Source organism: Pygocentrus nattereri, chromosome 15, assembly GCF_015220715.1.
Source record: "Pygocentrus nattereri isolate fPygNat1 chromosome 15, fPygNat1.pri, whole genome shotgun sequence".
Lineage (NCBI taxonomy): Eukaryota > Metazoa > Chordata > Actinopteri > Characiformes > Serrasalmidae > Pygocentrus > Pygocentrus nattereri.
Genome location: NC_051225.1, coordinates 11,592,254 through 11,619,542, shown reverse-complemented (window position 1 = coordinate 11,619,542; position 27,289 = coordinate 11,592,254). Strand labels below are relative to the sequence as shown.

Below are 27,289 nucleotides of genomic sequence, written 5' to 3'. Positions count from 1 at the left end.
GCACACTGAATAATGCAACCGAAAACTTTTACTTCCTGTTTTTAGAACTAAATACAGCCTGGCTAGGCATGAGCAAAGTATCATGGGAACCAAAGCATGTTCTGACACCACAATGTTCAACCCCCTTAAAAGTAATCAGATTTGTCTCAATTACAAATAACTTGGATTGTTTCTGACAATATTTTATTTTTGCAAACTAATATGCTCTTAAAGTACATTTTCAAAGCTCCTGATTTGTCAATAGATCTGATGTAAAATGTAAAAATGCTGTTTGCATAAGTATTCAACCCTTCAGACTACTACTTGGTAGAACCACCTGTTGCTAAAGTGACAGCTTTAAGTCTGTTGGGGTACATTTCTACGAACTTTGCTCACTGTTTAGGAGTCATTCTTGCTGGCAGATTCACTCCAGGTTGTACAGGTTGGTCAGACGATGCTCCTGGACCGCAATTTTCAAACAGTGCCACAGGTTCTTGACTGGATTGAGGTCTGGACTTTGATTTGGCCATTGTAGAACAATTTCCTTTTTACTGGCCAACCACTGTTCAGGCACTAAACACACTGGATCAACTATATTTTTTGTTTACACCCACAGTGCCCTCTAGTGCCAAATGTGCTGTAACTGCAGTATTTGGTTGGATGTTTTTGAACACCAATTATGGCCTCAGAGTTTTGAGCTGGGTTGTGACATTGTCTTAAAATATGAAAACTTGCACACGCACACACACACACACACACGTTCAACAGACATTCAAATACAAAAAGCTTAAAAGTACAAATATTTTTTGTGCAAAACATACAAGAATGTACATAAACAATATAAATAATAATGACAAACGGATGCAAAAGCAAAAGAAACAAGCAGCTCCAAAGGTAGTTTAAATCCCAGGACCACAAGAAACAAGATGGGGAGGAGATTGATTTGGACCTAACTCCACTCCACTGTTAAGAGTTAATAAATTGAGAACCTGTATGTATTTATATATGATCTTTAAAAGTGTCCCCTAAATGACCCAGTAATTGGCCACAGAGTTGCAGTGGAGTTTAGGTATTGGTTGTGTGTGTGTTCATATTCTCTTGGCTCTCACTAGATGTTGATTTGGACAAGCACAACCAAATGAAGATGAATAATCCTGAAATGACAAATAAAGAAATGATTAAGATCCATCAAAATCCCTACAAAGAACAGAGCACTTTTTTGTCCTAGAAAAGTTTTATGGCATTTATGCTTGTTGATATTACATTCCTAATGCAAAGTGGCAACTTCACTGGCCCTTGCCTTTGCTGACTACGAGGCACTACAGAGAGTGGTGAAAAGAGCCCAGTTCTTTACTTAAGGGTGCAGAATAAAAGTCTGCAGATTTCACTCTGGACAGTTTTTCAAACCTTGACCAACTATTAGTGAGCTAACAGCTTTAATGTACACTGCTCCAAAAAATAAAGGGAACACTCAAATAACATCTGAATGAATGAAATATTCTCATTGAATACTTTGTTCTGTACAAAGTTGAATGTGCTGACAACAAAGTCACAAAAATCAAATTTATTAACCAATGGAGGCCTGGATTTGGAGTCACAAAATGAAAGTGGAAAAACACACTACAGGCTGATCCAGCTTTGATGTAATGTCCGTAAAACAAGTCAAAATGAGGCTCAGTATTGTGTGTGGCCTTCATGTGCCTGTATGACCTCCCTACAATGCCTGGGCATGCTCCTGATGAGGTGACGGATGGTCTCCTGAGGGATCTCCTCCCAGACCTGGACTAAAGCATGCACCACCCCACACAATTACTTACGCACAGCAGATCACTCTCCATGGCGTCTCCAGACTGTCATGTCTGACACATGTGCTCATTGTGAACCTGCTTTCATCTGTGAAGAGCACAGGGCGCCAGTGGCGAATTTGCCAATCCTGGTGTTCTCTGGCAAATGCCAAGCGTCCTGCACGGTGTTGGGCTGTGAGCACAACCCCCATCTGTGGACATCGGGCCCTCATACCATCCTCATGGAGTCGGATTCTAACCGTTTGTAGAGACACATGCACATTTGTGGCCTGCTGGAGGTCATTTTGCAGGGCTCTGGCAGTGCTCCTCCTGTTCCTCCTTGCACAAAGGCGGAGGTAGCGGTCCTGCTGCTGGGTTGTTGCCCTCCTACGGCCTCCTCCACGTCTCCTGGTGTACTGGCCTGTCTCCTGGTAGCGCCTCCAGCCTCTGGACACTACGCTGACAGACACAGCAAACCTTCTTGCCACAGCTCGCATTGATGTGCCATCCTGGATGAGCTGCACTACCTGAGCCACTTGTGTGGGTTGTAGAGTCCGTCTCATGCTACCACGAGTGTGAAAGCACCACCAACATTCAAAAGTGACCAAAACATCAGCCAGAAAGCAGAAAGGTACTGAGAAGTGGTCTGTGGTCCCCACCTGCAGAACCACTCCTTTATTGAGTGTGTCTTGCTAATTGCCAATAATTTCCACCTGTTGTCTGTTCCATTTGCACAACAGCATGTGAAATTGATTGTCAGTCAGTGTTGCTTCCTAAGTTGACAGTTTGATTTCACAGAAGTTTGATTTACTTGGAGTTATATTGTGTTGTTTAAGTGTTCCCTTTATTTTTATTTTTTGAGCAGTGTACTTACAAGATTGAAAGCAACTAGCTAGGATAGGTAATGTTAGCCACTACCAAACTCCAAGTTACTAGCATAGCTACGTAAATACAACCCCAATTCCAGTGAAGTTGGGACGTTGTGTAAAACATAAATAAAAACAGAATACGATAATTTGCAAATCCTTTTCAACCTATATTCACTTGAATACACTACAAAGACAATATATTTAATGTTCAAATGGATAAACCTTATTCACTCATTTTGTTGAGGTTGTCATTTGTCAAGTTGAGGAATGCTCAGAAAACACTGGAACATTGGAACATCTGGAACATTCCACAGGTGAACAGGTTAACTGGAAACAGGTGAGTGTCATGATTGGGTATAAAGGGAAAGGCTCAGTCATTCACAACCAAGGATGGGGCGAGGTTCACCACTTTGTGAACATGAGCAAATAGTCCAACAGTTTAGTAACAACGTTTCTCAATGTGCAATTGCAAGGAATTTGGGGATTTCATCATCTACAGTCCATAATATCATCAAAAGATTCAGAGAATCTGGAGAAATCTCTGCAAGTAAGCGGCAAGGCAGAAAACCAACGCTGTGACCTTCGATCCCTCAGGCGGCACTGCATTAAAAACCGACATCATTCTGTAACGGATATAACCACATGGGCTCAGGAACACTTCAGAAAACCATTGTCAGTGAACAGTCAGTTCATTAGTTCATCTCTCCATCTACAAGTGCAAGTTAAAACTGTGCCATACAAAGCGAAAGCCATATATCAACAACACCCAGAAACGCTGCCAGCTTCTCTGAGCCCGAGCTCATCTGAGATGATGGTCTGACGAGTCCACATTTCAAATTGTTTTTGGAAATAATGGACATCGTGTCCTCCGGGCCAAAGAGGAAAAGGACTGTCCGGATTGTTATCATTGCAAAGTTCAAAAGTCAGCATCTCTGAGGGTATGGGGGTGTGTTATTGCCCATGGCATGGGTAATCTGTGAAGGCACCATTAATGCTGAAAGGTACATACAGGTTTTGGAGCAACATATACTGCCATCCAAGCAACGTCTTTTTCAGGGAAGTGCAAAATACGACAACGGAGACCCCGACCTAAAGTTGTACATCAAGCAAGAATGGGAAAGAATTCCACCTACAAAGCTTCAACAATTAGTGTCCTCAGTTCCCAAACGCTTATTGAGTGTTAAAGGAAAGGTGATGTAACACAGTGGTCAACATGCCCCTGTCCCAACTTCTTTGGATCATGTTGCAGGCATCAAATTCAAAATGAGTGAATATTTGCAAAAAACAATAAAGTTTCTGTTTGAATGTTAAATATCTTGTCTTTGTAATGCATTCAACTGCATATAGGTTGAAAAGGATTAGCAAATCATTGTATTGTTTTTATTTATGTTTTAAACAACATCCCAACTTCATTGGAATTGGGGTTGTAGTATGACCTAGTGTTTTTACATGGAGGCTCATTTTACTTTCCTATCTGTGTCCATTTTACCATGTTGCTTAGGTGTGAACCATCACAGTGCCTCATTGTAGACCAGCTAATCGGAGCAGAGCTAATCAGATTATTTGTGAGGCCACCAAAAAAGAGAAAACAGCTTGTTTCATTCTAGGGCTAAACTGGACCAGTCAGATACCTTCTATGTAGACATCAGAGAACAATTTAAAATATACCAGACACTGCTACTCATGCTTACTGTAGGCAGTGCAGGTCAGTGTGAAAAATTCTGATCACATAGGCAACACACTCTATAGCCAAAAGTATGTGGACACTTAACCATTACACATGTTATTTTTTTTAGTTGATTGTCTTTGTGGCTATAACATTTTGGAGTTATGTGTCTATGAGAATTTGTGCCCTTTCAGTCAAAAGAGCATTTGTGAGATCAGGCTGATGTTAGATGAGAAGGCCTGGCCTTCGACATTCAAGTTCATCCCAAAGGCGTTTACTGGGGTTGAGGTCAGGGCTCTGTGCAGAACACTGGAGATTGTCCACATCAAACTCATCACTCCATATCTTAATGGATCTCACTTATTGCACACGGGTACAGCCATGCTGGAACAGGTAAGGACCTTCCCCAAACTGCTGCCATGAATTTGGAATTTGAAATAATTGTCTAAAATGTCTTTGTATGCTGTAGCGTTAATATTACCCTTCACTAGATCTAAGGAGAGAGCCCAGCTTCACCTCCTTCTCCTCCTCTTCTCAACCAAGCTGTACTGCTGGCACTGTGCATTCATCAGACTGCCAGATAGTGAAGCATCATTCATCATTTCAGAGAACACGTTCCCACTGCTTCAAAGTTTAGTGGCAGTATACTTTACACCACTATAGCCAACGCTTGACATTGCGCATAGTAATTTTAAGCTTGTCTGCAAGCTTGTAAGCTTGGCCATGGACACCAATTTCATGATGCTCCAAAATATAGCTCTTGTACTGATGTTGCTTCCAGAGGCAGGTCGAAAGCTTTGTAGTGAGTGATGCAACAGGTAATAGCTGATTTTTACATGCTACACGCTTCAGCACTTGCCGGCTCTGCTCTGTGAGCTTGCGTGGTCTACCACTTCATAAATGAGGTGTTGTTGCTCTTAGACTCTTCCATTTCACAATAATAAAACTTACAGTTGACTAGCATGGCAGACTTGTGTCAGAGGTGTCTTCCTATAACATTCCTATGCCATGTTTGAAGTCACTGAGCTCTTCAGTATGACCCATCCTACTGCCACTGTTTGTCTATGGGGGTATGTGATTGATTTTATAACCCTTTTAGCAACAGGTGTGGTGCAAACACCTGAACTCAGTAATTAGGAGGGATGTCCATATACTTTTTCCCATGTAGTGTATAGTGTGTTACCTAAATTGAATACTGTTATATGTAAACAATTTTGCTAAATGTTACATTTTAAAAGTGATGCACTTCATCAACAACCAGGCCCCAGATCTGATGATCTGCTTCTACTCACCCTGCAGTGAGTTGAATATACAGAAGAAATAGAGGCCAACGGTGGAAAGCTGGCCAAAGGGGAAGAAGATCAGACCCCAGGTGATGCCCAGTAGACAGGTGATGCCCAGAATTGTGCAGACGTCTTTGGCTCTACGTTTCTGATGTCGACCCGGGAACACATGGCGCTTGAAGAAAAGAGTCCGGACAACCACCACCAACGTGCCCAGGTTAAAGGCAAATATCACACAGAAGAAGCCGTAAATGGTGACATTTTTCACTACACCACTGGAGATGTAGCATCTACATGGAAGGTGTGATGGAGGGTGAGAAAAAAGATTAGAGAATAGTGTCAGTACAAGAAGTGTGGTCTTAATTTCAAATGACACATTAAATAAACTATAAAATGTTTTTGTTTCTTAAATAATAAGCTGCAATAAAATTGGCATTTATTAAACTTGTAATAGTAAGAAATGTGTTTTATGTTCTGCTAATTATTTAAAGTTTAAATATCACATTGAAAATAAAATAAATATCTAACCTTGAATTGAAATAAATTTTATCTAAGAAAACACAATTTTTATCAAAACCACATGTCAAAATTATTGGCATTCTTATAATCAAAATGCAACTCCTGAGCGTTCAGGAAAATTTAAGTGGTCTCCCATGACTTCAGGTTTCACTATAGTTATAACTATATGATGTGTCAAAATCAAATACCCTTCATCATTCACCAACTTGAGAAAGACTAGGGAATACACAAATTAAATGAGACAAAAGGTTTACCTAAAGCAGACGATATTTATGTGAAATATAGCTACAAACCGTCTAGGCCCAAAGTTTTAGAATACACATCAACAACTTAAGAATAGCTCAACCAGTTTGCAAGTCACTTTAGTTTTATAATAAGCCTTATGCCCAATCCCATTTCACCCCTCGCCCCTACCACTGCACGTTCACATCTAGGGGTAGAGTGTCCCAATTTTTGTTGAGATAGAGGGGTAGAGTGAAGTGTTAGGGCTACATGACCCTCCAAATGGAGGTTTTCAGATAGAATTAAAGGAAACCCACAAATGTGAGAATTTTCTATGGTAAAAAATACGATAACCACTGTATTTTCGTAGTTTAATGTCGTTTCAGTGTATTATGGTCTTTTCTTCATAAAAAGCATAGAAAATTGCAAATAGCATGCCAATGTCTCAGTAGCTAGCTAGCTAACTTTCTCGTTCCACCTTAAATACTCCAGCAGTGCTGACGCCTGAAGTGCCAGAATGTAACTGCTGCACAATTTAAGGTGGAACAGGAAAATTCGAACAAGAAGCTGGTGAATAGCTGACTTCAGCTTCGTATCACCAAAGAATTAGGGGTATTAAATAATTAATTAATTAATTAATAATTGTCTTATACTCTCTCTTTGAAAGCATATGATGCCCTAAATGTAACTAAAGCCCAGTGGCGAGGTGGCTGAACTTTACCCTCCTCTGCTAACACTGAATTCAGGCCGGGTCGCCTACAGGGCATCACTAGTATCTGTCAATGAAACAATTTTTTATTTATTTATTTATTTAAATTTGAGGTTGTCCCATTTCATAGGGCAAGATTTCAACTACTTGGTACTCAGTTACAAGGGGTTATGTTGACACTTGAAAACAAGGGGTAAGGGTAAAAAAAAGAAATGTATGTAATAGGTCTGGGATTTTAACGGGTTAAAACAACCAGAGCTGTAATGAACTGGTTTGAGAGATAATGCATGTTTATTTTACCCGCATGCACAGTGAGGACGGCTAGAGAGGCAAAAACGTTTTGTTCAAGGATCATAGTTGGAGGTTTGCAAAAGATAGAAGGTAGCTGTCATGCACTTCATGTGACCAATCACGTGCTATCTGACTCCATCATTGGAGAAGACTTCAATCCCCAGGATTCTCAGACTGATCACGTGGTTTCCCCTCGCGCCTATCAGTGATCTCATTCGCCTGATTATTGAACCCTTACACTTGAGTCTCATATACTACTGGGATATTTAAGTGGGGACTCAATATTTCCAAAAGAGCAATTATAGGTTCAGAACTTTGCATGGGAATTGCTTAGGCAATCACTGAGCGTTCTCTTATACCTATTATTCTGTGTTTTGACTGTTGGATTAGTTTACCCATTTCTGATTTGCGTTTTGCCCCTTTGGTACTGTTGCCTTCTTGGATTGCTTTGTGTTTTGGATTTCTGGACAGAAACAAGCTTTTGACATGGAAAGTCTGCTGATCTAACCTGTGAGGTGAGTGGAAGAGGTCAGTCCAAAAGAGAGGACCTAGGACACTTGAAGATATGGAAAGATTGAAGAGTGACCTTGCCCTCCAATTCTCCAATCACCTCAAGAGCTATGGCAGAAGACTTGAGACTTATGTTGGCAGGGTGTTTTCACAACTTACTAAAGGGAAGAGTGCCAATAATTGTGACAAATGTGGTTTTGCATTGTTAGGCTAAATTTACTTTACCCAGGGTATCAATAATTATGGAGCTGACTGCACATGGCTTCGTTAGATAATAATCATCATATAAGATCTAATAGCTGGTTGTCTTGTTCTTTTTCATTGTAGAGTAGAAACTTTATGTCTAAAAGTGAAGACTTGTCTTAAGCTTACACTTCGGTGTTGCTGCTGTTCCCTGAAGATGAGCCCACATTCAGGTACACATTTTTGTCAATGATGAAGATCAAAATAACAACAACAGCAGGAAAACCTAAAGAATATATGAGTAATGTCAACAATGGAATACTTGGGATAAAGTAAATATTAGGGGTGTACTTTGTGTACTTCTGGTGCTGGTCCCAAGCCCGGATAAATGGTGAGGGTTGCGTCAGGAAGGGCATCCGGCGTAAAAAGTGTGCCAAAACTATCATGCAGATCACAAATATGATTGCCATACCGGATCGGTCAAGGCCCGGGTTAACAACGACCATATCCGGTGTGCCGGTGGAAATTGGACTACTGTAGGTCGAAGACCATCAAAGAGGAGAGGTGGAAGGCGGGTTAGAAGGCAGCGAGAGAGAAAGAAAGGCAGGAGTGTGGAGGTTAAAGTAGGGACTCTGAACATAGGGACAATGACTGGAAAAGGCAGAGAGCTTGCAGACATGATGGAGAGAAGGAAGGTAGATATTCTCTGTGTCCAGGAGACCAGATGGAAAGGAAGCAAGGCCAGGAACATTGGAGGTGGATTCAAACTGTTCTATCATGGTGTAGAGAGGAAGAGAAATGGAGTAGGGATAATCCTAAAGGAGCAGCTTGGGAAAAGTGTTCTGGATGTAAAGAGAGTGTCAGACAGGATCATGAGCCTGAAGTTGGAGGTTGATGGTATAATTTTGAATGTGGTCAGTTCATATGCACCACAGGTTGGTTGTCAGTTAGAGGAGAAAGAGGCATTTTGGAGTAAGATGGATGAAGTGGTAGATGGTGTCCCTAGAGAGGAGAGATTGGTGATTGGTGCAGACTTCAATGGACATGTTGGTGAAGGGAACAGAGGGGATGAAGAGGTGCTGGTTATGTATGGTGTGAAAGACAGAAATGCGGAAGGTCAGATGTTGTAGATTTTGCAAAGAGAATGGAAATGGCTGTGGTGAACATGTATTTTCAGAAGAGGGAAGAACACAGGGTGACATACAAGAGTGGAGGGAGGTGCACACAGGTGGATTATATCCTTAGCAGGAGATGCCACCTAAAGGAGATTGGAGATTGTAAAGTGGTACCAGGGGAAAGTGTAGCAAGGCAGAATAGGGTGGTTGTCTGTAGAATGAGATTAGAAACAAAGAAGATAAAGAGAGTGAAGACAGAGCCAAAGATTAGATGGTGGAAGCTGAAGGAGGAGGATGGTTGCAGGAAGTTCAGGGAAAAATTGCAACAGGCCCTTGGGGGCAGTGAGGAGCTACCTGAGGACTGGGAAAATACAGCTAAGGTGGTGAGAGAAACTGGCAAAAATGTGTTGGGTGTTTCGTCTGGTCAGAGGAAAGAAGACAAGGAAAGTTGGTGGTGGAATGAGGAAGTCCAGGAGAGTATTCAGAAGAAGAAGGCAGCTAAGAAAAAGTGGGATAACCAGAGAGATGAAGGAAGTAGGCAGGAGCACTGTGAGGCTAGTCACATAGCGAAAAGAATGGTGGCAAAGGCAAAGGCTCAGGCCTATGATGAGCTGTATGAGAGGCTGGACAGTAAAGAAGGAGTAAAGGACTTGTATCGTTTGGCTAAAGAGAGAGATAGAGCTGGAAAGGATGTACAGCAGGTTAGGCTGATAAAGGATAGAGAGGGAAATGTACTAGTGAGTGAACAGAGAGTGCTGAGTAGATGGAAGGAGTACGTAAGGAAAACGAGAGAGAGAGGAGGACAACGGGGGGAGAGATAGTGGATCAGGAAATGCAGAGAATTGGTAAGGTGGAAGTGAGGACAGCTTTAAAAAGGATGAAGAATAGAAAGGCAGTTGGTCCAGATGACATACCTGTGGAGGTATGGAGATGTTTAGGAGAGAAGGCAGTGGACTTTTTAACCAGGTTGTTTAACAAAATCCTGGAGAGTGAAAGGATGCCTGATGAGTGGAGAAGCACTGTACTGGTCCCCATTTTTAAGAACAAGGGTGATGTGCAGAGCTGCAGTAACTACAGAGGTATAAAGTTGATTAGCCACACCATGAAGGTATGGGAAAGAGTTGCTGAAGCAAGGCTAAGGCGAGAGGTTCAGATCAGTGAGCAGCAGTTTGGTTTCATGCCCAGAAAGATTACCACAGATGCAATTTTTGTGTTGAGAGTGTTGGTAGAGAAGTACAGAGAAGGTCAGAAGGAGCTACATTGTGTCTTTGTGGATCTAGAGAAGGCATATGATAGGGTGCCAAGACAGGAACTGTGGTACTGTATGAGGAAGTCAGGTGTAGCTGAAAAGTATGTTAGGGTGGTGCAGGACATGTATGAGGATAGTGAGACAGTGGTGAGGTGTGCAGTTGGAGTGACAAATGGTTTCAAGGTGAAGGTAGGGTTACATCAGGGATCAGCTTTGAGCCCCTTCTTGTTTGCAGTGGTGATGGAAAGGTTGACAGATGAGGTCAGGCAGGAGACTCCATGGACCATGATGTTTGCAGATGACATTGTAATCAGTGGTGAGAGTAGAGAGCAGGTGGAAGAGAATCTGGAGAGGTGGATGTTTGCACTGTAGAGGAGAGGAATGAAGGTCAGTAGAGATAAGACGGAATACATGTGTGTGAATGAGAGGGAGGCAGGTGGAAAGGTGAAGATGCAAGGAGTAGAGGTCGTAAAGGTGGATGACTTCCAATATCTTGGGAGACTGTGGCGCTGTCTAAAAGACAGGAGGCTGAGCTGGAGGTGGCGGAGATGAAGATGCTGAGATTTTCGTTGGGAGTGACAAGGATGGACAAGATTAGAAATGAGCAGATCAGAGGGACAGTGAAGGTGGAACAGTTTGGAGATAAAGCCAGAGAGGTCAGGTTGAGATGGCTTGGACATGTGTTGAGGAAGAATAGTGGATGTATTGGTCAAAGAATGTTGGAGATGGAGCTACTGGGTAGAAGGAGAAGAGGTAGACCTCAGAGAAGGTTTATGGATGTAGTGAAGGTGGACATGGAGATGGTTGTTGTAAAAGTAGAGGAGGCAGTGGATAGAGCAAGATGGAGGCAGATGATCCGCTGTGGCGCCCCATAAAGGGAGCAGCCAAAAGAAGAAGAAGAATTGTTCAAAGCATCATGTAAATATATAAATCATAAACAATGAAGCTCTTTCCCATTAAATTAGCTGAAGATCTCAACCTACCCCAGCCCACCAGGCTTAGTTTGAGTAGATATCTCCTGATGTAGATATTAAAGACCCTCAGCAGCAGCATGTAGAGGTGGAATCCTTCAATAGCTGTCCAGGTGAAAGTGGCCAGCAGAGAGTAGTGGAGTAGAACTGCCACGTAGATACATGCAGTTTGTACATTTACAACTAGATCATTCATTATGAAATGTCCATTCAACAGAATGAGAGCCACACCCAGGCTAATGTGCACTTTCTGAGACTGATCTCCCGAGGAGCGCCTTGGAGAAAGAAAAAAAAAAATACGAAAAATGACATTGTGATTAATATGAAAAATGTTAGTGAAATAACAACACAGTTATGTATTTCTTGTTTCATAATGTGCCAAATGTTATCAGTAGTGACAGGTCTGGACTACAGGCAGGCCTCTTTAGCGCCCGGGCTCTTTTAATACAGAGCCATCCTGTTGTACATATAGAATGTGGTTTTCCATTGTTTTGCTGAAACAAGCAGGACCTTTCCTGAAATAGATGTCATCTGGATGGCAGCATATGTTGCCAAAACCTTTTTATATCATTCAGTATTAATGCTGCTCAACAGATGTGCCAGTCACCAGTGATTTTGAATAAGTATTCCCCTAATCAGTAATCAAATAGATTAGATATTGTAATCAATAACCAAATATTAATTCTCTCACAAAGGGTTGGCCTTAGTCTGTCTGCATAAGAGATTCTAGACACTAGAAAGCCCATGGATTCACAGACAGGCCTGTGTGCCTACTGACCCAGTGAAAAGAGGGGCAAGTTGACCTTAAAAGGTAAAGTAAGCTGGTAAAAAACAGTTGAAACCAGTTTTTAGGAGTGAGCTCAACATGCGATGACCATATTGATGGACAAAGAGATGCACCTATTACAGAATGAGCTAATATCAAAATTTGATATTAAGGTGGGGGGATATCAAGTTACCCCAGATAAATGCTCTATAAACTGTGGTTTGGAACACTGTATTTGTGCAGTTGGGTCTCTCGAGACTCTGTGCCACCTGATGCTGAATTAAAGAAGCCTTTTTCCCTCTTCTACAAACCCAGTCTCAAGACTCTTTCCTTTTTGACATTTTTTGAGAACTTAGACTTAAAACAGACGTCAGTGTAAGTGTTTAGCAGGTATTGAAAGATTTCTTTTTATTCATAATATTATGTTGGAGGCCTGGGGTTGAAGGGGGTAGGCTTTGGTCCCTACACACCCATGCTACATTATTGGTGAAAGAACAACACAATTATAAATGATAGAATTTAAATATATGCTAGCCTGAAATTGTGCTTCCTCTCCTCCCACTTATATAGTTAGAATACTTGCACACACATTTAAAGGAATGATAACCTCACAGTCTTTTCTTATTTTCCTGAGAAATAATGCTGTAAAGAGGTGATCACAGCACAGATTATAAAGGCTAGACTGTGGTTTTAACTTTCTGGTGTTTCAACTCAAAAAAGCTGATTCCTGGGCTACCTTAAAATTTTAGAGTTCAGATTCTAAGTTCAGAACTTGGCTCTATGGAATAAGTTCTGTTGAAACCAGATAGTAGTCTGAATGTGTTTTGTTATATTTAGCATTTAATTCTTCTTCTTTCATCTTGCCCTATCTACTGCCTCCTCTACTTTTACACCAACCATCTCCATGTCCACCTTCACTACATCCATAAACCTTCTCTGAGGTCTACTTCTTCTCCCAGCTCCTTCTACCTCAGCTCCATCTCCAACATTCTTTGACCAATATATCCACTATTCCTCCTCAACACTGGCCTCTCTGGCTTTATCTCCAAACTGCTCCACCTTCACTGTCCCTCTGATCTGCTCATTTCTAATCTTGTCCATCATTGTCACTCCCAGCAAAAATCTCAGCATCTTCATCTCCGCCACCTCCAGCTCAGCCTCCTGTCTTTTAGACAGAGCCACAGTCTCTAAACCATACATCATAGCAGGACGCACTACTGTCTTGTAAACCTTCCCTTTCACTCTTGCTGCTATCCTTCTGTCACACATCAGCCCTGACACCCGTCTCCACCCACTCCATCCTGCCTGCACCCTATTTATCACCTCTTTTCATTTAATATGATTATATTTAATTAAACAAAAAAATTAAAATTGTTAGCAAAATTTTGTTAACATTTTACAAACTTTACACTTTTGTCAAATTTTAACAAGTATGTATTTGCAATGTTAATATGGCTTTTAGGTTGGTCTCTCCTACATACAAGCTGCCACAGTTGGAGCCTATTTGTAGAGACAGCAGGGCAACTAGTCAGTAACATGTTACAGTAGTTTAAACTAAAAGTTATGAAAGTATGAACCAATTTTGGTCACACTTTGTTTGGATGATCCCCTATAGATGCTCTACAGAGACTTAAATTATTAACAAACTTTCTGGTGATGTTCAGTTGATTATCAACAAGAATTTAGTTGAATGTTACTTAAAGATATACTTTACATTTACAAAGAATCTGTAGTGGATCATCCAAATAAAGTGTTACCCTAACAACCTAAACATCTTGTAGGGTTCACTGAGTGAAGAGATCATATGCTCACCATTTCACAAAGTAGAGGATGACTGCGATCACCAGGAACAGCAAAGACAAACTGCATCCAACTTGACTGATGTAGGATAGAACAACTTTGTCTTTCTCAGAAACATTATTGGGAGATACCTAAACATAATATGGGCTTGATTAGTCATTATGTCCTTTTTATCCTTAGTGCAGTTCTTGGAATTCCTGAGAGTGTCTGAAATAAATGGGGCTGTACCATTAATACTGCAAAGTAGGTGAGGTGATCACATGAGCAGATAACCAAGTCCTCTGCTGTTATCCACCTTGTTGAACAACCACTATCTTCGAAGTCTGTTTGAAGAAAACATCAAATCAGCTTTAATTTTTGAAACATTGAAAGTGTATTCACCTATATCCAGTCTTTTTCTTGAATCCATTTTGTTGGACTATCAGGCAACTAAGCCATAGGTTATAAAATCAAGTCTTCATGTTGTCTTCATGTTATAACTTATACATTTATTTATAAGGTTTATATACCTAATAAAAAAAATAATAAAAAGACTTATTTAAAAGAAACTGCGATGAACACTGAGAAGCTTCACTTTCCAGTTGGCTTTATACTGGCTAATATCTCAGTAAGTGCATCCAGCCCTCGGAGTGTAATGCTGTATATAATATATGTCTGTATGTACAGTTTACAGCCCCATTTCCAAAAAAGTTGAGCCGCTGTGCAAAATGTAAATTGAAACAAAATGCTATGATGTGCAATTAAACCCTATATTTTTGAAAAATATATGTCCATTTTGAATTTGATGACAGCAACACGTTCCAAAAAGGTTGGGACGGGGGCGTGTTTACCAGTGTCTTTCATCACCTCTTTTTTTAACAACAGTCCGTAAGCGTTTGGGAACTGAGGAGCTGCTGTAAATTTGAAAGTGAAATGTTTTCTCATTCTTGTTTGATACAGGATTTCAGCTGCTCAACAGTTCAAGGTCTCTATTGCCATATTTCTTGTTTCATAATGTGCCAAATGTTATCAGTGGCTGCCAGGTCTGGACTGCAGGCAAGTAAGTTTAACACCCTAAGTTTTACTATAGAGCCACACTGTTGTAATACGTGCTGATTGTGGTCTTACGTTTTTGGTATTTTACAAAACTTTTATGTTAAGTCCAACTTTTTTGCAATGTGTTGCTGTCATCAAATTCAAAATGGGCAGATATTTTTCAAACAAGGATATAATTTCTTAATTTCAATCCTAACCCTATGCTGTCTTTATACCTTTTTCAATGAAATATAGGGTTTAAATGAAATTTAAATAGGGTTTTGTTTTCATTTACATTTTGCCTAGCATCACAACTTTTTTGGAAATGGTGTTGTACTAGTATATATTATAACTACAAACACTGGTGACTGTTCTTAAGCCTTGACTGTGATGTTGCACTTTAAGTCTGCTTGTCTTTAGAAATGAAACTGTTTAAAACATTGTTCTCTCAGTGAATCAACTTACTAGAAGATGTGAAGTTGTAAAATACACACTTTGGCTTTCTGCTTACCTGTAAGGAAAATGATTTGAAAGTGTTCTAAAATGGTAGATCAGTGAAAGACTTGAGTTTGAGCTAATAAATGAGTGTGTTGTCTTACGGAAGGTAAAACATACTTACAAGTGGGCCCACACGCACAGAGATAATCACAGGACTCTTCAGACCTGAGACATTCTTTCCACTGACGCTCACACCGATAATTCGGCCATCTGTCACATTCTGAGAGCACAGGCAAAACAAGAAAAGACAACATCGGCTATTACAAACAACAAAAACAGAGGCTTATGACAAACGAAACAATGAATATGAGCCAAAGCATAAGGCAGCATTTCTGAACATTTCAAGGCAAGTGTATTTACACCATTTTGAAACAGCCACACTTTAGATTTCCAATTCTTCACCTTTACACTCGAAAAAGTACAAAACTGTCACTGGGGCAGTGGGACACCCAAGGGTACATCTCAGTAACTTTAGTCAGGGAACATAACTGAATCATAATCCACTGAAATGATATGTTCTAAGCTGTATTGAGTCCACACACCTCGTCTCACCTCCAGGCTTTTATTTTATTGTTCTGTTTTAAAACATTCAGTTATTAAAACAGAAATACAAACTTTTCACCTGGAAAAACTTATTTAAGGTTCACAATCAGACCTTAAAACCTCTGCTGTACCTTCTGAGGAACATTTACACTGTTTGTGTCTTGATGAACGAAAAATGTACCTGCACAGAACCTTTATTTCTAACGGCGTAGGTAATCATAAGTATTGGAAAAAATAATTACAATGCAGTGACATAAAAATGTCTAAGAAACAACTGAGGAGCCATTTGTCATATTACTTATGCTTTGTTGGATATATATGTAAACCATAATTAAAGAATAATATGTAATTATTGTATGGAATTAATATGCAACTAGAATATGGAGGTAAAGCTGATTTGTTTTTTAAAATTAGAGGCTGAACAGGAAATATACTACTACTCCAAATCAACAAAATCACTTCCAAATGTATTTGGTGCTTACGGAGCCCCGCTGGTGACATTCTGTATAAATAAAAATAATGTGAGATAATGGGAACGAGATCATCAAGCCATAGTAAGGCGTAGGAGTAAGGTGACTTACTAAGTTGTGGCCACGCATTATTTTTATTTATACAGGATGTCATCAGCGGGGCTCCATAGATGCTTCTTATGAAATTATGTTTTTTGTTGTTGTTGTTGTTTTTTGATTTTGAAAATAAGTACACATCCTCTACAAACAATCTACTTCACATGTTTTAATGCACAATTACTGTTTATTTGCTGAATTTAAGATATTGGGAGATTTACTTTTACATTTATATATATATATATATATATATATATATATATATATATATATATATATATATGTTTATATTTTGTTTTATTTTTTCCAATATGTTTAACTCAGCATATAAAAATTGGGCACTAAATTTTGTTCCTTGTAGATAATCACTTATTTTCATAATTAATGAAACATGAAATCTGATGATGTTTTGTTCTTCATTTCCTTTTAACATAAAGTATGATACAAAGGGAATTATGAAGTTTTACCTCATATTGCTTGGGTGAGATTATCATACAGAAGACCACCGTTGTGTTCTCAATTGTTGCTACAAGCTCCTCTGGTAGGGTGACCTGCACTATGCTGTTCAACACCTGTGAGGCATTTGTGCTTGCCTGTTGTGCAAAAGCAGGATGACAAAAACAACTTGAACTTATGAAGTATTAACAGAACACAGTCCTGCTGCAAGCAAAATGATCAACTAGAAGTTCAACCTTTGCACCTTTGCTTATTAAAAATTTGAGCTCAAAGACAGCATCAATGTCTATATTTATCATTTATTTTAGCATTTAGAGATACATTTGTTTCATGTGTATGTTTTGCAGATACAAATCCACAGAGTCATTTGAATATCATTCATTTTCAGATGTTTTCAAACATTGAAACATTTCAATTTAACAGGTGGTTAAATTTAACTGGTAAGTTTATAGTGGAAACACTATCTCTGACTATTGTAATGATGGGATATTGTTTCTTCTACAGTTCATTTCATATGAGAAGCTAGCTAGATTGATTTGTATGGTTTGCCTATGTCTTTACATGTTGTACTTCATAATGCAGCAAAACTGATGTCCTCATCAGTCATGGACGAAATACACAAATCATGTACGTGAGTTAAAGTAAAGATACCCAAGGAAAAATATTACTCTAGTAAAAGTAGATGTTCCCCCTTTAGACCACTTGAGTAAAAGTACTAAAGTATTTGCCTTCAAATGTACTGAAGTATCGAAAGTAAAAGTACTAAAAGATTAATTATGGCTCTAATGTCCTGTTATCAATTTTTGTCATGCAGGAACAAAAGTATATTGAGAAAGAAGGTGGAGGAAAGATGCACAAACAAAAAGCAAAACCAAACAGAAAATGCCGACGGGAAGTGGCAGCACAGGTGTGCATGTCATTCCATTTCAAAACTCAAACTGGTTGACGTGTGTTTAGTACAGGTTGATTCTGTAATTTGTCTGCTTATTCGTTTAATTATGATTTATTTATTAGCCTAACTTGAGATTTAATTGAAAAAATTCATTTGTAATTCATATATTTGTTATGTTATAATGAGAATATTAATTAAAACAGACTCAATATTTTCTCTTTACTCTAAAGCTGGACATACACTACAGATTTATTTCGCCAGATTTTAAACCCAATATGGCCCTTCCTACAAACTTTCATAGTCTGAAGTGATTTTTCAAGTCAGGAGCTCAGTCAGAAGCAATTGACTATTCAGTCCATAGCCTTCCATTCAAGCTGAACTGGAGGCCTGTAACAGTTATGGCTTTGTAAACCTCACCAGCTATGGTACCTAGCCCAGGTGGGTGTTTGAATGAAACAAAAATAAAAGAAAGAAATTGCCCCAAAAGCACTTAAAAGCAAAGGGAAGGCTTGAACAAGACACAAAGCCATACAAAAGTGTTTGCTCCACAAAGAACAAACAGGTGAAACATAAAGCTGACCTTCCTCTGATAACAACAGAGGAAGTGTTTTTTGTTTTTGTGACAATTGTTTATTTCACTTTTCCATCTCAGCCTTTGTTTGAGCACGCTGCTTTCAGCGTCCCCTTTATTTGCCTTTTCCAGCCGTTTTTCCCATTCAGTGAGGTGTTTCAGTACATCAGTGGTTTGAGCCTGGATTTGAGCCGCCTCAACCCCAACCTGCACAATCTCCCAATTCACACTCCAGCACCTCAATAAATTAAGACCCATTCTCATGGGTTTTCCTCTCTACACTTGGGTCCGCATCCCTGACATCCTGTAACAGTAGTGAAATATTTCTCCAGTTCTCACTGTGATATCTACATTTTTCAACCCCATATTCATCCCCAGTTTGCTTCTTGAGTGTGCCTAAAAGCACAAATGGATCCGACCCAGTTTAGCCTTGTAAAATGTGATAACAGTGAGATTTGGGGCTTTAAAGTCTCATGACAAAATGAAAATAAATCTGTAAAATACTGACATTAAGTTTATGACTCTGTCCATTTAAGACATCTGTTAGAACTTTAAAAGGCATGTAATGTACGCCTAGTTTATGGCTGCACAAGGTAGGAAATGTTTTTCAGATATAATTGTTGCGGTTGGAACAAAACCTTCTATCTCCATTTTTGGCATATTTCAGTTTTTGACATAATTTGAAAATGCCTGTTACTCTTTACATTGTACATAAATTTCATGACAAATGTACCAAAAGAAATGGCCTAATATTACTCATAAAAAACTCTGGTTCCATTGACTTACATTAGATGCACAATTGGTTTTTTCCTTCTCCTGTAAAGTTACCATTTTGGAGATACAATGTTTTGTTCTGACAACAATATGCTTTATGCTGTCTTACACTCAAATCTAGTTCTCTAGGAAAATCCCAATAACACAATGACATGTTAAAATAGATAATTCGCAAATTGCCTAAATCATAATAGCATAAAACATGAAAATATTTATATATTTAATGCTGCACACCATCTTACCTTGCTGTCATTGGCATAAATGTTCAAATTTCCGGAGGATTTATCTGCTTTGTGCAGGTATGCAGTAAGATTTCCTTCTTTCAGTGATTTCGGCTCTGAAAAACTAGTGCATTCAAGAGCCGTCTCCAAGTTCTTAACACCACTGTATGAATGAGCACATTAATTAAGATTGTCACACATTTTCAAAATGATAGACCACTGCAACATAAATGTTCTTCCATTCAGGGGTTGGTTTTAACAAGAAAATGAAGGCCAGATTAAGACTCCACATGTGTGCTATATATATATATAATTGCAAACTACCCCTGGAGACAACTTCACCAGGCATGTGCACGCACACTTTGTGAACATCCACTGCACCTGGTGTCCATGTCATCTCATTAAAATATCAGGTCAAGACATATGACATCATTGGGAGAAGACAATGACATCATCAGGTCAAGACATCATTGGGAGAAGAAGCCCCTGAGACATGGAGCAAAAGTTTCTAAATGAGTTCCTAATTAGGATGCTAGCTAGCTCGTAATGTTGGCAGACATTAGCAGGCTAGTTAGCTCAGTATTAGTCCCTGTCTTTCAATTGAATTGCACTGACTTACATATTAATTAATCATGGACGTTTTAAACTCAGCTCGCTGACTGAAATTTTTGACAAATATGTGAATCATCAAAAAATATTGATTTACATAGAGTACACTAGATATCCAAATAAATGCCACAAAGGTCTGATGAAATGAGAGTGAAACACTATTTTTTTTTTTTTATCAGTTGTGGAGTTTCCTGATTGCTTTCACAATCCAAATGCTTTTGATTTGAATGGGCTGTAGCCTAAACTTGAGGCATGTTCAACATGTGCGTTATTTGATGCACATATTTTAGAAAAGAATAAAATATTTACTTAGATTTTCTATATCTGTGCCACAATGGCATTCGGTCCTGACTTTTACTCCCAGGATGGGATTGGGGTTCATTTTGGCCCATTTCCAATCTATTCATTTATATATTTTCAGATTTGAACAAATCGTGTTTTAAGATCCAGTTTTAATGAATTAGTGGTTGTTAAAACTTGTTAAAACTTTTAAGCACTACTAATTTACTTGTTAATTTAACAGTGATTGTGTAAAGCCCCAGCCTGTGCCACTGGCCGCCAGCAGAGGGCGGCGGTGGTGTGCTGCCATAACTTCAGGGAACTCCAATTCCCAGAAGTCCTCAGGCTGATTAGGCCCAAGCTGACACACCTGTAGACTCCTCTACTTAAGGCTGTGGCGAACAGCAGCCCTTTGGCATATCTTTGTAGAGGGGTGACTGGTATGATATGCAGCCCATGTGGGTATTTAAACAAAAAGAAAGGAAACGAGGCCTGGAAAGAACAATGTAATTGCCCCAAAACTACTTAAACACATAAACAACAAGGCTTGAGCTACAAATGGCTCCGAGAAATACAAACGCTGTTTGCTCCACTACAAGCAAACAAGTGAAGCATAAAGTCTGCCTTCCCCTCGTAATTCCAGAAGAAGTAACTTTAGTTTTCTCATTAGCTTTTATTTCACTATGTTTCTAGCACAGCCTTTGTTTGAGTGCTGCTTTCAGTGTTTCCTTTGTTTGCCCTTTTCCCTGCCTTTATTTTCTGTTCCTTGAGGTTTTTCACATGGTCTGTGCTTCCCGGTGGTGAAGCGGTAACTCCACGGATGCCATTCTATTCTAAGCAGAGCCTGGCTCTGGGTCACCTCAACCCCAACCTGCCAAATTCACACTCCACTGCCCCAAATTTGTTTAACGCTTTCTCACAGTTTTCGTCTTTGCACTTGGAACCGCCTCCCTTTCGTCCCGTAACAGATTGATTTAATACTGGAACTTACATAACGGTCTCATTTTAATACCTGATAAACTCTTTGACCTCAAGACACAGAATCTCCTGGAATTGGGTCCACGCTAGTTCTTCCAGATCATCATTACTGGCACTTTTATCTTGTTTGTGTTCGATGTGTGCATTTATATGGACGGGTAGTCAGTTTGTCCACCACAAAAGTCTCCTATGGTATTGTCTGTGCAATTCTGAGCCCTGCTTTCTTGCGTTTTGTGTGTCTGATAAATGTAAAATGTAAATGATTAAATGTAAAATGTCTTCTTTAACAACATTAATACAAATAAGATTACAGTACTACATTCTAATATGGGGTATGTGGTGTGTTTGCGCCTGTATGAGTTGTTGGATATTGAGTAGCCTGAGATAGGGGTCATAATGTGCCTGACTGCAGTCCAGATGTAGACCCAGCAAGGTGTTTGAGAGGTCTGAACTAAGCATTTAAAAAAAAAAAAATCTGTAGTGAAGCTTATTAACATAATTTACATAATGATAGTCCTATGTGGCGGCACGGTGGCGTGGTGGGTAGCGCTGTCGCCTCACAGCAAGGAGGGCATGGGTTTGATTCCCCTGCCGGGTGACCAGGGTCCTCTCTCTGTGTGTAGTTTGCATGTTCTCCCTGTGTCTGCGTGGGTTTCCTCCCACAGTCCAAAGACATGCAGTCAGGCCAATTGGATGTGCTAAATTGCCCCTGTGTGTGAGTGACTCTCTGTGTCTGTCTGTCTGCCCGCCCTGCGATGGAGTGGCGACCTGTCCAGGGTGTATCCTCCTTTCGCCTGAAGACTGCTGGGATAGGCTCCAGCAACCAACCCCCACCCACCCCCCACCCCCCGCGACCATGACGGATAAGCGGCTTAGAAAATGGATGGATGGATCGATAGTCCCTCCTATGTTACAGTTTATCCAATCACATGCATTTATGTAAATGACTTTAGCCAGAATTATTTAGTTATTTCTCTTTCAAACACTAGCCAATTGTTACAATTTTAAAATGCTCATCATAAACATACTTTCAAAATAAGTGGGGTGTGTGTGTGTGTGTCTAGTTTGCCTGGATAAATCATTAATAGTTGATGTCTTCCATAAAGTGACTGCTGATTTGGGGTCCTTACCTCATCACCGTGTTCAGGTCACTTGTGCTTAAGGTGCCAGAAACTGCTCTCATACAATTCTGCGTGAATTCAGGAGTGACCTGAGATGGGATTGGGTAAATCCACGGGGCTGTCATTGCAAGGAGGTCACAATAAGACACAGGCTAGGCTGAGTTTGCACCAGTGATGTGGTTATTTCATATACCAGAGTGATTCATATCATTTGAAAACTGTTTTGAGGTAAATGGTATTTAAAGAATGATAAAGAAAAATACTGTTTTGGAACACTGTGCTTTCAAAACAGGGGATCGGTGTTGAGGGCATTATTTATAAAATTGATTAAATCCCATTTTCTTCAAGCTTGTACAGGCTGTGTGAACATTTATGGAAATGTTTTGTAGGGCTTTGGGGTAAATATACACCAGATAAAATCACAAATTTTAAAATGTGCTAGATAAACTCTTTTTTTAATGCAAAAAAATACATACATTTATGAAATTTAAAAAATCTAAGTAAAGGAACAAAATTTAAATTAGAAATTGTAAAATCTGGGGAGGTTTAAGCCTGAATTTGTTTTATTAAATATATATAAGTGTTATATTAACAACCACGTGTGTGTGTGTGTGTGTGTGTGTGTGTGTGTGTGTGTGTGTGTGTGTGTGTGTGTGTGTGTGTGTGTGTGTGTGTTTTTTTTCTCTCCTAAGGATTGCTTAGAATATCTATGTGGTTTTATTTACTTAAAACGGTCATAATGAATTTGTACATGACCATTTTCCAATCCCTCTTTATCTCTTAAACAGGCCGTTTTTGTTGCTGTGCCTTTCAGGCCGACATATGTAAATGACCTCTGCTCTGATTGGTCCTGATTTATTGTGCATCATTCAAAAAGCAGTCCAGACTGAAATATTCCTTGTAATTTTCACCATGAATGGGCAGGGCTAGACTGTTGTAGGCTGAATAGATGATATAAATGAAAACTGAATTAAAAAACTGCTTTTCTTATGCAGCTTATTTTCCATATGTGGACTGCCAATTCTAGGAAGGGATCAATACATACTGAAATTTTAACAATTGTAACAATGTAAACATTTATCTTAACTCATTTTTCCTTTATGTTCTGGGATAGTACAGCTACACACCACCTCACATCTAAAAAAAAAGTTTTGACTTTTGAGAGTAGCACTAATTATTACAAATTATGACTGGTAATCTCAGTGTAAATACATTTGAAGTGAGTTATTCATGTTTTCTTTCAAACAAATGCATCACTCAATCTAATATCAACCATGATTTTTATACCACTTAAGTTTTTTTTTCTCATTTGCAGTAAACACCTCTCCATGGATCACCACCTTATCGTCGTGGAGAGGTTTGTGTGCTTGAAGGACCCTAGGAGCTATGTTGTCTGGAGCAAAAGCTCCTGGTAGGGTCTCCCATGGCAAACTGGTCCTAGGTGACAGGCCAGACAAAGTGTGATCCATAACCACCCCTATGAGGACAACAAAGCAGGACTCATGTACCCTGCCCGGATCAGGGTTACCGGGGCCCCACCCTGGAGCCAGGCCTGGGGGAGGGGCTCGCCAGCGAGCGTCTGGTGGCCGGGCATTCACTCATGGTGCCCGGCCGGGCCCAGCCCGAAGGAGCTACATGAGTCCCCCCTCCCATCGACCCACCACCGATGGGAGGGGCAGTAGTAGGGGTGCGGTGCATTGTGGATCGGGCAGTGTCCGAAGGCGTAGGCCTTGGCGTTCTGATCCTCGGTTGCTGAAACTGGCTTTTGGAGCTTGGAACGTTACCTCACTGGCGGGGAAGGAGCCTGAGTTGGTGCGCGAGGTCGAGAGATACCGACTAGATATAGTCGGGCTCACCTCAACACACAGCTTGGGCTCTGGGTCCAATCTCCTTGAGAGGGGCTGGACTTTTTTCTTTTCTGGAGTTGCCCATGGTGAGAGGCGGCGGGCAGGTGTGGGCTTTCTCATAGCCCCTCGACTCGGCGCCTGTATGTTGGGGTTTTCCCCGGTGGACGAGAGGGTAGCTTCCCTACGCCTTCGGGTTGGGGAACGGGTCCTGACTGTTGTCTGTGCTTATGCACCGAACAGCAGTTCAGAATACCCAGCCTTCATAGAGTCCTTGGAAGGGGTGCTTGAAAGTGCTCCTCCTGGAGACTCGATTGTCCTACTGGGGGACTTCAACGCTCACGTGGGCAATGACAGTAAGACCTGGAGGGGTGTGATTGGGAGGAATGGCCTCTCAGATCTGAACCCGAGTGGTGTTCAGTTTTTGGACTTCTGTGCAAACCACAGTTTGTCCATAACGAACACCATGTTTGAACACAAGGATGTCCATAAGTGCACATGGCACCAGGACACCCTAGGCCGCAGTTCAATGATTGACTTTGTAGTCGTGTCAGCGGACTTGCGGCCATGTGTACTGGACACTCGGGTAAAGAGAGGAGCTGAGCTGTCAACTGATCACCATCTGGTGGTGAGTTGGATCAGGTGGTGGGGGAAGATGCCGGTCAGACCAGGCAAACCCAAACGTATAGTGAGGGTTTGCTGGGAACGTCTGGCAGAAGAACCTGTCAGATTGATCTTCAACTCACACCTCCGTCAGAACTTTGACCAGATATCGGGGGAGGTGGGGGACATTGACTCAGAATGGGCCATGTTCCGCTCCTCCATTGTTGAAGCGGCTGACTGTAGCTATGGTCGCAAGGTAGTTGGTGCCTGTCGGGGCGGTAATCCTCGAACCCGGTGGTGGACACCCCAGGTGAGAGATGCCGTCAAGCTGAAGAAGGAGTCCTACCGGACATGGTTGGCCTGTAGGACACCAGAGGCAGCTGGCAGGTATCGACAGGCCAAGCGATCTGCGGCTTCAGTCGTTGCCAAGGCAAAAACCCGGGTGTGGGAAGAGTTCGGTGAGGCCTTGGAAAGTGACTTTAAGTCGGCTCCGAAAAGATTCTGGCAAACTGTCAGGCGACTCAGAAGGGGAAAGCAGTGTGCCACTAGCACTGTATATAGTGGAGATGGTGTGCTGCTGACTTCGACTGAAAACGTCATTGGGCGGTGGAAGGAATACTTTGAGGACCTTCTCAATCCCACCGACACGTTCTCCAGTGAGGAGGCAGAGTCTGGGGACACGGGAATAGGCTTGTCCATTACTGAGGCCGAAGTCGCTAAGGTAGTTAAAAAGCTCCTTGGCGGCAGGGCTGCAGGGGTGGATGAGATCCGTCCCGAGTTCCTCAAGGCTCTGGATGTTGTGGGGCTGTCTTGGCTGACACGCCTTTTCAACATTGCGTGGACATCGGGGGTGGTGCCACTTGATTGGCAGACTGGGGTGGTGGTGCCTCTTTTTAAAAAGGGGGACCGGAGGGTGTGTTCCAACTACAGGGGAATCACACTCCTCAGCCTCCCTGGTAAGGTCTATGCAAGGGTACTGGAGAAGAGAGTCCAGCTTATAGTCGAACCTCAGATCCAGGAGGAGCAGTGCGGGTTCCGCCCTGGTCGTGGAACACTGGACCAACTCTTTACCCTCTCCAGGATTCTCGAGGGTTCATGGGAGTTTGCCCAACCAGTCCACATGTGCTTTGTGGATTTGGAGAAGGCATTCGACTGTGTTCCCCGGGGTATTCTGTGGGAGGTGCTTCGGGAGTACGGGGTACATGGCTCTTTGCTACGAGCCATTCAGGCCCTGTACAAACAAAGCAGGAGCTTGGTTCGCATGGCCGGCAGTAAGTCAGACTTTTTCCCAGTGAGAGTTGGACTCCGTCAGGGCTGCCCTTTGTCACCGATTCTATTCATAATTTTTATGGATAGAATTTCTAGGCGCAGTCAGGGGATGGAGGGTGTCCGGTTTGGTGACCTCAGGGTCACATCGCTGCTGTTCGCAGATGATGTGGTCCTATTGGGGACATCAGGCCGTGAACTTCAGCTTTCACTGGATCGGTTTGCAGCCGAGTGTGAAGCGGCCGGGATGAGGATCAGTACCTCCAAATCCGAGGCCATGGTTCTCACGCGGGAAAGGGTGGAGAGCCCTCTCTGGGTCGGGGATGAGCTCTTGCCTCAAGTGGAGGAGTTTAAGTATCTCGGCGTCTTGTTCACGAGTGATGGTACAAGGGAGCGGGAGATTGACAGGCGGATTGGTGCTGGGTCAGCAGTGATGCGGGCTCTTTACCGGTCTGTTCTGGTAAAGAAAGAGCTGAGCCATAAGGCAAGGCTCTCGATTTACTGGTCGATCTATGTTCCCACCCTCACCTATGGTCATGAGCTTTGGGTAATGACCGAAAGAACGAGATCGCGAATACAAGCGGCTGAAATGAGTTTCCTCCGCAGGGTGGCTGGACTCTCCCTTAGAGATAGGGTGAGAAGTTCGGTCATCCGAGAGGGACTCGGAGTAGAGTCGCTGCTTCTTCACGTCGAGAGGAGCCAGTTGAGGTGGTTCGGGCATCTTGTTAGGATGCCTCCTGGACGCCTCCCTTGGGAGGTGTCACAGGCAAGTCCACCGGGGAGGAGACCCCGGGGAAGACCCAGGACACGCTGGCGTGACTATATCGCCCAGCTGGCCTGGGAGCGCCTCGGAATCCCTCCCAGGGAGCTAGTGGAAGTGGCTGGGGAAAGGGAGGTCTGGGCTTCATTGCTCAGGATGCTGCCCCCGCGACCCGAACCCCGGAGAAGCAGAAGATGATGGATGGATGGATGGATGGATGGATTGCAGTAAACATCCCCGTGTGAGAGAGTTATTAAGTGAATAGTGGGTTAGAGGAGGATCCTTACCGTGCCCTCCATAGGTACCACAGTCAGGAGAAGTAAAGTCAAGTACTGAACTGGATTTGGGCTGCTGTGTAGGATTGCTGCCTGAAGTTAG

General features: G+C 41.5%; 1 protein-coding gene across 1 annotated transcript; it reads right to left on the bottom strand.

The window, feature by feature from the left end:
- Window positions 1–212: 212 nt before the first annotated feature.
- LOC108434552 (adhesion G-protein coupled receptor G2-like) lies at window positions 213–22,496 on the bottom strand. The gene is made up of 11 exons (XM_017709759.2): window positions 22,448–22,496; window positions 19,473–19,614; window positions 17,005–17,130; window positions 15,550–15,648; window positions 15,396–15,441; window positions 14,145–14,239; window positions 13,929–14,047; window positions 11,363–11,625; window positions 8,205–8,301; window positions 5,591–5,871; window positions 213–1,133 (listed from the first exon to the last, which is right to left on the bottom strand). Exons 1-11 carry the CDS (start codon window positions 22,450–22,452, stop codon window positions 1,045–1,047), a joined length of 1,362 nt encoding a protein of 453 aa, XP_017565248.1. The 5' UTR covers window positions 22,453–22,496; the 3' UTR covers window positions 213–1,044.
- Window positions 22,497–27,289: the final 4,793 nt, after the last annotated feature.